The 12,533-nt window shown below is 35.5% G+C and overlaps 1 protein-coding gene across 1 annotated transcript; it reads left to right on the top strand.

The window, feature by feature from the left end:
- Nucleotides 1-8,280: 8,280 nt before the first annotated feature.
- On the top strand, nt 8,281-9,846 carry LOC126719624 (uncharacterized). The gene is made up of 2 exons (XM_050422156.1): nt 8,281-9,247; nt 9,332-9,846. The coding sequence occupies exons 1-2, from the start codon at nt 8,281-8,283 to the stop codon at nt 9,844-9,846; spliced, it is 1,482 nt and encodes a 493-aa protein (XP_050278113.1).
- The last annotated feature ends 2,687 nt before the right edge of the window (nt 9,847-12,533 follow it).

The raw sequence follows: 12,533 nt of genomic DNA on the forward strand, positions 1-12,533 counted from the left end.
GCCTTTCATGGACAAGTGGTGCTGTTGCACGGCCATGTGGGCATGTGTTCTTGTCCAACCATTTGAAGAACTTACATGCCTGATTGGAGTCCTGCATACAACATTGAACAAGTCAAATATGTAACGACAATAAAATCATGTAATACTAACCGGCAACCACTGCTGACATCCATAGAACCTCCTACTGAAATTACGGATAGATAGGGAGGTTCTTTCCACACATCGATCCATATCGCACATATGGCCGTTAGAAGTGGACTCATAAGTAGTGGTAGAAGACATTCCATTGCTGAGTAAATGAAACTCATGCAATAACTCCAATAAGGAAAATGGAACTCATCCAAAAAGCAACCTAATATATCAAGAAAATCCAACTACTGAGAAATTTATCAAACTCATTAGTTGCTCAAGATGGATGAACTGCTGAGAAATTTAATGAGTATGCTTTTTATTAGTACTTCAAACAACATAAGTTTTTTCAATTCCAATGATATCAAGTTTAATATTTTGAAGATAATGTAGCTCTAATCTTATTATATTAGCTATGAGTCCATCTCCTTTAAGATTGCAAGAGGAAACGTAATAAACTCATTTTACTAAAGCTGACATTAGAATTTGTGTTGCAGCAACCTAATACATGAGTAATTGTCACTAGACTCACTACATTTAGACAAGCCATGGCCTTAAAAACAATAAATAGTAAGTAATCACGGCATATTGCACTCTGTCACCATACTAAACCACATCTATTAATTAGTAATCAAATAGATTAAAACTCCTCTGCCAAAAAAAAAAAAAAAAAAAAAAGAAAAAAGAAAAAAGAAAAAAGAAAAAGAGAAAAAAAGAAAGAAGAAACCTAGAATAAGAAAGAAAGAAAACCCTGAATAGCAATTGGAATTCAAGGATGGAGAATCAAGGGATGATATAGAATGTGGCAAGTTTCTTTGTTATTGTAAACGAAAGAACAGTTTATGATGCTACCACTGCCATCTTAAACACTCTCCCTGTTGGGGTTTATGCCCTAAAATCCAATTTATTGGCATGACACAAATAATTAAATTGTTTAATTATATGAGACTATTTATTAATGAACTAATGGGACATTATCTTAGTCCATGAGATGCAAAATATGTGATTTATGTGAAATGTCACAGAAGATATAAATCGCAAGTTCTTTGTAAACTCAGAATTTTAGTTCGTAGTCGGTGATGAAATTAGGCGTTTCATCTACGAAGACTATAACATATCAATTACGATGATTTGTCTTGATCATGAAAGTGGAGACTTCTAGTTGGTATGTTGATATGTTTTAAGAGTTAAGACATATTAAACTGGACCGCTGTGAGATTTATTATTCTCTTAATGACTGTCAAATGAATAATAAATCTCACGACTTTTATTTACATCAACTCTAAATCTTGAGAGAATAATGAACTTGATCATGAGATGTAGGTTGCTTTGATATATTAGGAGTGAAATCTATAAGTAATGGTCAAAACCTCAGTATGTTGGGCAGCCGCATTTAATGTTGATGAAACATATATTCTCAAGATAAAATTCATAATCTTTCAACGGAGATATAAAATATTCTCTTGAGATAAGTTTAATGAGTTTGGTTATTCAGAGTGTTGGGCCCAACCACTAAAGTATATATTTATGAAATTGGATTTCATAATTATATGATGAATAATATAAATGATTAAACCGGGTACTCAAGGATTAAGATGTAGTAATCTTCAAAGTGGCAGTCTATTTCAAGACTTTATATTACTACGAATATTTTAATGAAGGGGTTGCATGTATAATAAAGTCTTGGGATATAATTTATAGATAAGGCCTAAAGTGCAACTATATTTATATAGTGGTATTAAATATAGTTAATGGTAACTTTGGACTTGTCAAGAATTGATAGAAAAGCCCAAGGCCTATTGGAGCTAGTGTCTTATTGGTCCCTTTTGGTCCCACTCCAAGCCACATACTAGAGCCCAATTGGAATGGCCTAAAAGGCTAGCCCAATTAGATAATTAGTTGTATATAAGGAGAGAAACATACATAATTTCATTAAGGGTTTTTAATGAGACTTTCATAAGGTCTTTCATTAAGATCATACAAAGGATGAAATGGTTTGTAGGTGAGTGTTAGACACTCTTTATTCTTTCCTTGGAAACCGATTGAGAGACCACACATCTTGGGCATTAAGTTGTAAGGTTGAATTTTATTAACCATCTTGTTGGCTTTATTCTGTGCCAAATTTGCTTGTATTTTAGCAATTAGTAACCCTTATTTAGGTGGGAATCATGTAAAGGTAGTGTGTGAGAGAGTGTGAAGAAAATGCTCAAGATTGTGCAAAGAAGCAGTTAAGAAGGGACCAATTTCATATTGGTAAATGCTATGGTCAAGTAGCGGAATCCGGCAAGCTAAAGAAGAAATAGGTTCGACGTAACCTCGTTGGAGTAGGAGCTTGGATGGCTTAGGTACATTGGGTAGATTAGGCTTGGAGGGTCTTCTGCTGTTTATGTATCCCAACTACATTTTTTAGTGGATTGTTTATCGCTTGGAGGGCGACAGAGAGGTTTTATGCCGAGGGCTTCGGTTTCCTCTTTGATAACACATCGAGTGTTGTCCTTGTGTTTGCATCTCTCTTCCCTTAATCTTTTCCATTTAATTTCTACTGTGGATGTGAATTTATTTGGTTTAGATTGTTTATCAATTCTATATTACGCTTAAGTTCATTTTCCTCACATTAATTGTTTGATATTAAGCTTGAATTGGTAATTTTTAAATTGATGGTCTAAACGTTCAAGGTGCTTTATATACACTTATTGAACTTTCATAAGTGGAATTGGAGTGAAGATTAAAAGTCTTCCCAAGAACTTCTGATCTTCGGTTTTGAATTTCACCACACCAAGGTATGCATTCTTGTTCTCAAATTCTGAAACTTACATAGTACATGTTATCAATTGCGAATGAAGTAGATCCGTTAATTTTTTCCGCTGCGTATGTTTTGTATGCGATACAAACATGTATTTTTCCAACACTCTCATATCTTGCACATGATCATTTTATGATGTCAATCAAAGAAACATGCAAATGGAGTGAGAACATAACTACATGCTACTCCTTGTCTCTAAATAATAATTTTTACATTTTCTTTTATGATTGTCCCTAAATAATGGTCCCTAAGCATAATTTGTTACACATAACCTTTGTTAATTGTATCAAATACAAATAGATTTTCAATGTGAAAATTAAGAGTTTTGTTGGGAAGTTAAAATATTGAGTTTTGTTGGAAACTTGTGTGGTTTCAAGTGAACCTATAATAACAAAGTATTAGTTAAGACAAGGACTCAAAAAGCAGCATCTATATTAAGCACAGTGCGTATTGCATCATTGACACCATGTAAGTGCTCTAATCCACTAAACTGTAAATTACCAACAAAAAAAAAAAAAAAAGGTGATTGTACAAGCCTCACTCTTATCAAATCATTTACAGTCTCTTTGTAAAAGTTCCAAAGGTAGTGAAACAAAATTAAAGAGCAATAGCAAGGAATGGGTACATCCAGGAATAATTTTCTCCAAGGTGTGGCTAAGAACTTTGATGTTCTTGCTTTGTATGTCTCTTAAGTCTCATTATATTGTACACATTCACATTGTGCTTAATTTCTTTGTCTTCTCCTTTGCTTGTTCCCCTAATTTAGATTCAATTTTTTTCATGTTTCAGGCCTCTAGTCACTCTTGTGTTTCCACTGTAAGTGTGTTTTTTATTTGTGTTTTGCTCTGCATGTGAACACAACATGTGTCATGTGCATGAATATATATGTCCATTCACATCTTTCTATGGTGTTGTTTTTATAGGTATGCTTCAATCAAGGCTATAGAGACCAAGTCTAGTACTGATGATCAGCAATGGCTTACATATTGGGTTCTCTATTCCATGCTCACACTCTTTGAGCTCACATTCGCTAAAGTCCTTGAGTTGTAAGTTAATTTATTGCTGTTCTAAATTAGACTGTGTTTATGTGTACTGTGCATTTTTAGGAATCATTATAAGTTTGCAGCTAGTTAATTTGTTGCTATTCCAGTTCTATATCAGACTTTGTGTGCGTGTGTAGTGTCCACTGTGCATTTTTAGAAATCCTCAAGGTTTCTTAGAGCACAGAAATGAAAATAGTTTTAGTGTCACTCTAACATTGGGATTCATGAGTGGGCTAGCAAATTCAAGCTATTACGGATGATATACATCCTTTGCTAATGAGTTTTGAGTCTTTTGCCTTTAGGCTTTAGTTGGGTTAGGCAATCTAAAAGTGGGCTTTGCTATCTTTCTTTTTTTTTTATTGTTTTTTGTCAAGGGCTTTTCCTGATTTGTTTAAAAAGCCCTAAGGCAGATTATAGTCAGTGAGCCATATGGTTCCATGTATGAAATAAAATCTTAATTTGTTTCCATCAAAATGGATGAATTTTTTTCTACTCCATAGAATTGGCAGGATAAAATAACAATGCAATATTTGAACTAGAGACTCTTTAGAACAGATATTACATTGGCTGCTAACCTATATCAATAATTAATGTTATACCATACAATGTCATAATTAATGTTTATTGTCCCATTCCATTAATGTTTATCTACTTCTAGCAAAACCATCAATCTAAAAATCCATTTCATCAGAAAACAAAATGCCTTTCCCTTCAGAATTGTAACTCCAAGACTCCATCACATAACAAAATCAAAAGTCTCAAAATTTAATGCTATACAAAATATCTAAATGCCTGCAAAAAAACATCTAGGAAAAGAAAACACATACATCACCCTTCTACACTTCAACCCAGAAGCCAAATTCCATTCTTTTATGTAAAAATCATAAGGCTGGAAAAATAAACACACACGACCAAAAACAATTATTCTATGGTGCATACAACATAAACATTAACACATTAGAGAGACATAAACAAACACATCCACATATCATTCAAAAGAAGCATTGCATAACAAAAATAAAAGTTAACAAGCAAAAACTTTAAAAGTATCCCAGAATTAAAACTAAAATACAAAGAACAAAATTGATCATGCACAATCTCAATTCATAGAAAAAACACAAATCCCACTTTTGGGCAGTCCAAAACCAGAGGAAATGAAAGAAAAGAGCAAACAAACTCTTGGGTCATTGAGAAAATTGTAGAAAGAATTATCAAGTTCAAATTTTTATTTAAACTTTTCCTATAGTTTCTCAGGAACCAAGCAAAAGAGAGAGAGAGAGAGAGAGCAGAAAAGAAAGACAGTGGGAAAATGGGTTATTTAGAGTAAAACACTTTTGCATACTTCAAACCATTGAAGCAAACCAGCAATGGGTAAACACAATAATATCATATAAACAAAAAAAAAACCAAAAAAACTTCTCCTTTATTATTTTCTCACCAACCAAACAACAGGGAAAAACAAAGGAAAATAGAGTTCAAGCTAAAACCTAACATTTTTCTCAAAACCCAAATGCAAAACACACAAATCAGATAAATAAACAAGGTGAGAGAGTACGGAAAGGGATGAGGTAGCACCGTCTTGGGTCGGAGGAGATCGTTCGTGACAAAATGGGAAATGGGTCACGTTTCTTTATGCTCGTCAGCACCACTGGGTCACCACTGAGGAGATCACGCCGCCGTACACATCAGAGAGATGGGTGTTGTTCACTGGTGACAATCTTGAAGAGGCGAGGCAGCTTGAGAAATTTTTATGGGTTCGGGTTTGTTCTTTGGGAGAGTGACAGGGCTGAAGGGGGAAAGGGAAATGAGAAAAGAGAAGGCTGATGAGGATGAAAACCTTCTGCGGGTAACAAAACAGTTTTGCTTTGACCAAGTGACAGGTATAGGACCCATAAATAGTGTGAAAAATATTGAGTGATGGCAAGTGAGTGATAGTGCCAAACGGGTGTGGTATTTTAAAGTGATGAGTGACGAGTGACAGAAATTAAGTGATGGAAATTGAGTGATGAAAAAAGCATCCAAACAAGCCCTAATTTTCTATTGTAAGATGTCAAGCTATTGTTTATTTTGGATAACTATTAGTCTTATGGATAGCAGAATTTTAGAAGATGTATATGGATTAGTGGATGCTTTCTAAGGATTGCATTAGTTTAACTTAGCAAGGGGTATGCCCGTTAATATAGTATATATATATATATATATATATATAGAAAAAGAAGAGGAATGAAGTACCTTGAAAAAATTCGCTATTGCCCAATTGCCCAATTGTTTGTTATCAGTGTTTTTCCTAGTCTACTTATTTTTAGCTTTACGGTTTTTTTTTTTTTTTTTTTTTTTTTCCTGAATCTGATAATGACTTATCCTCTATTCAAGTAGAGGCTTTGTTGTATTACAGTATATGCCTCTTTGTATTCTATTGTTGTATTTGTATCTAGTTCGTGTTGAAGTAGGTTATGTAATGAACTCGAACATAATGAGGATCAAACATGTCCATCTCTTAATAACATAAATAAAGAGCAAAGATATCCATAGATGTAAAGCTCAAATAATGTTGAATAAAAAAAAAAGCTTTGTTGTAAGTCACCATATGTGCTTAAAAAAATATAAGCTTTTCCCTAGGCAAATAATACCATAATATCCATTACAAATGAAGAACTATGTTGTGTTCAACACAAAAAGGAAAAACAAAAAGTTTGTCATCTTGATCAAGTCGAACTTAATTTTAATTGAACTTGCCAGCATCTTGATCCTTAAACTGATGCCCATGATGTTGAGCCTACAAAAAGAATAAAAGAAAATGTATTATATTATTTAGAAATCAACATGCTTATAATTGACATAGTTAAATATACAATGTAATAACAATACTTGTAGCAGATCCAAATGATTCAAGTTGATTATATGATGTTGTTGTGTTCCGTAAACACTAAGCTGGTCAATATTTGGCACTTGCATCCACTTCCCCAAAATTGATTTGGATGACTCTACAAATACAAATTTCATTAAAAAAAAAAAGGTTAAATCTCAAACTATTAAAAAGTATAACATTGAATAAAAGTTAAGGAATAACTGACAGTTGGTGTATATTGCTTCCTCGAGTGCCAAAATATGTTGGGTTAATACTAGTTACTTCGATTTGATTAGTATACAATAAATTATAAATGATTAAGTGTAAAGTTGTGATTAACAAATATGTATTCTGTTGGCTTTTATTCCGTGTCAAATTTGATTGTAATTATATTCAATCTTTTGTACCTTGTATTTATTGTGGGATTTGATTATAAGGGTTGTGTGATAGAGAGAGAGTGTGAAGACTCAAGCAATTGAAGCCAGAAGATTTTTGGCGGGTATCTCGTGACTAAGCATCCCTCGAAGTGAAGCATGTGCCTTGCACATGATTGGAATGCGAAGAGTCAGTACAGATGGAGACAACTGTGTTTCGTGAGTATCTCGCGGGTAAGGCCTTCCCGCGAGACACCCGCGAAACATTCTATTCTACCAGACTGTACTATCTGATACACACTTTTTGTACCCACACTATTTATACCCATATTACCCACAAATGTTAAGGAGTGCTTTTGAGAGAAAACCCTAGCCAAACACCTTGAGAGTTAAAGATTACCATACCCATATATCTCTACACATAAGCTTGTGGATTTCCTTAACCCCTACCTCTCCATTTCCATACCATTGAGAGGTTGATAGCCTAAACACTTACCACACCCTTTCAGGGTGTCAAGTGAGGTTTTGGTGTTACTAGGAAGCATTGGAAGAAGCCAAAGAAGGCAAATGCAACATGGAGCTTGTTGCGGGATCCGGAGAGCTAGACAAGACACGGTTCCGAGAAGCCTTGTTGGAGTAGGAGCTTGGAGGGCTTAGGTACAAAGGGTAGATTAGGCTTGGAGGGTCTCTTACTAACCCATGTATCCCAACTGATTGTCTAGTGGATCGATTACCGCTTGGAGGGCGGCGGAGAGGTTTTTTGCCGAGTTCTTCGGTTTCCTCTTCGATAACACATTGGCGTGTTATCTGTGTTTGCATTCTTCTTCCCTACTCTTTTACATTTCATTTTACTGCTATGTTTATATGAATATGTGTTAGAGTAGCTTGTTTTGTTTATCCTCTCACATTTACACTATTCTGCACTTAGAATTAAGTTAGTGTAAAATCTATTGAGCCGTAACTTTGTTTTGGGGGTCTAAACAGTTCTTGTGTTTTTAACACATTTTGGAGCTTTCAATTGGTATTAGAGCGGGTACACTCGCTGTGGTTTAAATACCTGAGTGTGTTCCTTGACCCTTTGTGATGGACCGGTCACAATCTCTTAATGCCCCACCATTCTTTGACGGAGGCAACTATGCTTTTTGGAAGGTCCGAATGAGGGCTTTCTTGTGTGCTATAGATGAGTTTGTATGGGATTCTGTTGGGAATGGGTATGTTAAACCCACAACTGCCAAGTCCAAATGGGACAAGGCAGCTCTTGCATTAGCTAATGCGAATAGTAAGGCCATCAATGCTATATTCTGTGGTGTGTCCCCTGATGAGTTTCACAGGATATCGCACATAAAGGTAGCTAAGGAAGCTTGGACAATCCTTGAAACAACCTATGAGGGTATCAAGAAAGTCAAGGACACGAAGTTTCAAATGCTTACCACCAGATTTGAAGAACTTAAGATAGGAGATGATGAGGCTTTCGATTCTTTCTATGGAAAGCTTAATGAGATTGTAATTGCCAAACTCAATCTCGAAGAGAAGATTAAAGATTCTAAAGTGGTGAGAAAGATTTTGAGGTCTTTACTGGAGAGTTTTCGAGCAAAAGTCACAACTATAGAAGAGAGTAAAGACTTGGATGAGATCAAAATCCAAGAGCTTATTGGATCTCTCCAAACATATGAGCTAGGACTGCCTTCTCATAAATCGAGCAAATCACTTGCTCTTAAAACCATCACCGAGAGAATGGACAACTCCTTCGAAGAGGATGATGTGGAGAAGGAGGTATCATTTCTTGCTAAGAACTTCCAAAAATTTTTGAAGATGAAAAACGATGGGAAGCCTTTCAACAAAGGGAAGTTTTCATCTCACAAGGGTGATAGGAAGGAATTCAAGAAGAAAGATGATAAGGAGTCTCAATCTACTCAAGGAATCACTTGCTTCGAGTGCAATGGACATGGACATGTTAAGAGGGAATGTCCTAATTATTTGAGAATGAAGGGCAAGGCATATGCCACAACTCTCAGTGATTCTGATTCTTCCAATTCAGATTCAGAGGATAGTTGTGATGAAGAAGGGAATTTCTCAGCATTTATGACTATTGCTCATGTTGAATCTTTAAAGGACTTGAATTTGCTTGTGCAAGAACTTGGGGAGCATAGTAATGAGGAATCCATGGGAATTGTAGAAGTATCGGATGCTGAAGTAGATGAAGATACAACCAATCTTCAAGAGAACTACAGCTCTCTCCTTAAGAAGTTAGGAAAGTATGAAAGGGTGGCCAAGGTGGTTGTGAAGAAGATGAAGAAAGCAGAGGAGGACTATAGAAGTCTCCTAGTAAGATATAAGGAGGCCAAGTGTGAGATTGAGACATTGAATGATGAGTTAACCGAGGCTTACTCAAAGGTGAAATGTCTTGAGCTTGAGGTGATTCAAGCAAATGCCAAAGTAGACCGTGTCTCTACCAAGAAGCTTGATGATGTCATCTCTTCTAAAAAAACTTTCTCTGACAAAACCGGGTTGGAATATACTGGAGAAAGTAGTTCGGGTGTTAAGGTAACCAAGGAAGTAAAGTTTGTGAAGGCCAAAGAACCAAAAGAAATTGTCCCTACTGTTGAGAAAGCAAATGTGGAAAAGAAGAAGAATATGGCTGACCAATGAGTATTGAATAAGCCTCGCAACAATCAACGGTCAGGTCTGAAGCCAAAGGGAGATCACCTCCAAAATCACAAAGAGGTTCGAGAATGAACAATGTATGCCATCATTGTGGACTTCAAGGACACACCAGACCTAATTGTCATAAGCTGAGAGCATTGAATAATGCTAGGGATCAAAGGTCAAGAGGACTAAGAGATGACAAGAGAAATTGGGCTGTTGGGCAACTAAGAAGTCAAAATGGAGATTCTGGTGTGATGGATGCAATGAAGATGATTAAGACATTCACCACATGTTTGGCAAACTTCAACAGCAGGTTCACGTACCCAATCCTATAGGGATATCACTCTAAACGCACGTGACGTGTGAGTGAAGAGGGGTACTCATGCATGATTATCTCCTATGTCTATGCATCAATACTTCCAATGCTTAGGATCATAGGTTCATGCATCATATCATGCATTGCTTTTTGTTTATAGCATGTCTCTTTTACAAGTTTTGCTTTTACTTGTTGTTATTGATCTTACTATTCTTGTTCTGTTTTTGAGTGTGTTCAAAATTCAAAAACCCATAAAAATTGAAAAATCTTCAAAAAGTTTGATCGCTTGTGTTGTGTATTTCACATGTGAGTTTGGCCTAGTACCTTTGTACTAATGGCGTAGTGCATTTACGAGCCTAGTTTGTTATGTATGCACATTTATCTATGTGGGAGAAATCTTGAAATCTATGTGTGACTGTTGTAAATAGATCTTTAAGCTTGTCATGAATGATTGGTCAATAGTCTTGATGGTCTTGATATTTGCATAGACTTGTGCCTATATCTCTTCCCACTTTATTTTTATGTTTTTGCTATAAAGCTCTCCAAATGTAAATCTCCAAATGAAAAGAGATATTGAATTACAAAAGCCTGTCGCACATACTAGTATTTGACTAGAAAAAAGGGAAAGCGACTTTTGTATTAAAATGTATGGTGCTCAAAAAGCCAAAGGCTAACTCTACATGTTGAAATATCAAAAATTTCAAGCACCGATCTCGAAAAGAGATGTATAATCCAAAAAGGATCAATTGTTATGATTTATGCAGAAGGCAAATGAAAAGCTTCTAAGTTTTGTAATCATTCTCCTATGGGAGATTATATATGTTCATTTCTATAATTGAGATTGACCACTTGATTTCGTACCAGTTGTGTATGATTTGATTGAATTGATCATTGAAACTTCACTTTGGTCTATGGACTATTCCACATTTTATACTCACACACAACACACAAGACTTTGTTCAGATAATGCTTATCTCATTTGTGTGATTGTACATGTTCAAATGTGATGTGTATGCTCAAATACTTGCTGATCAAACCCAAAAAGATTTTTGAGTGTTTTATATGTTTTTGAAAGTGATTTTATACTTTCGTACTTTTAGTTTTTGTTCAAAATGCATTTTTGTGTTTTTCTTCAAAAATTGGTTTAGAGGTCTTTTCGTGAGAAGCTCGCGATTGAGAGCTTCCCACAAAATGTGCTTAAGGGAAATTAAAAATTCACATTTTCATACAGAAAGTCTCGCTATTGCCTCGCGAGTATTTCGTGACTAAACTCTTCTCGCAAAATTTTTTAAGGCAAAAGCTGGAAATTTCTAAATTTCATACAGAAGCTATCGTAACTGTATCGTGACTGGGTTGCGACTAAGAGCTTCTCGCAAAAGCTTCAGTATGTCTCATGACTTTTTCACGATTGTCTTGCTACTATCTAACCCGTGAAAAATGCGTGTTTTCAATTTTTATGTAGCAGATGTGACAGTTTTTCAAACCCTTAAACTTTCCCTCGCACTGCCTCTCTTCGAACCCTTCTCAACCCAAAATCATCTTTCACTCAAACCCCATCATTTTCAAGCAAAAATCTCTGCAAAATCACTTCAAGGTATGTTTTTCTAAACATTGCTTTCATTTTTCCTTCAATTTTGCAGATTTTAGCTTAGGTTTTCAAAATTGGGATTTTTTTTTTTTTTTTTTCGAAAATGGGTTGGGATTTTTATGATTATGCAATTTTTCTTCAAAATCTTTGATTGGGCTGAGTCCCATTTGATGTATTTGCATCTGTGTTAGCCCCTTGTGGCATTCTTAGCATGTATTGAGGCATATTTCATCATGTTCATGCATTATTCATAGTTGAAATGCATTGTTGCACGCTAGGTGTTTGTCAAAATGTCCTAGTGACATTTTTGTGTTGAATTGGAATCAAATGAGTTCTAATACTTGTTTTTGTATTTTGATTAAACATGCTAGACATGTTTTGGTCATTGGATGTGTGTTTTTACACATTGTGCTCATTTTGTGCCTCAATGCCATGCCATGCCATGCACACACTAGGCACACACTAGGGCCCTCTAGGCACACCTCATGCTGCACACACATGCACCAGCATATGCACTGCCTAGGCACACACAGGCACAGTTACTTAATTCATGCACTGTGCTTATGTTTACTTGTTTTGACTCCTTTAGCATGCTATTTGAGTTTATTTACTCTGTTTTAGGTTGTTTTACCTCTGTTTTGAACTAACTTGAATCTAATCAAGTTTTGTGTTTTGTCCTTGCGTCTGTGCACTTGTTTTTGTGTTTTGTTATTTGCGATATTTGTGCAGATGTCTCCTACCAAACATTCTGCGATCAAGAAATCCACGAAACGTTCTCGCACTAAT

This window comes from Quercus robur, chromosome 3 (genome assembly GCF_932294415.1).
Source record: "Quercus robur chromosome 3, dhQueRobu3.1, whole genome shotgun sequence".
NCBI classification, from domain to species: domain Eukaryota; kingdom Viridiplantae; phylum Streptophyta; class Magnoliopsida; order Fagales; family Fagaceae; genus Quercus; species Quercus robur.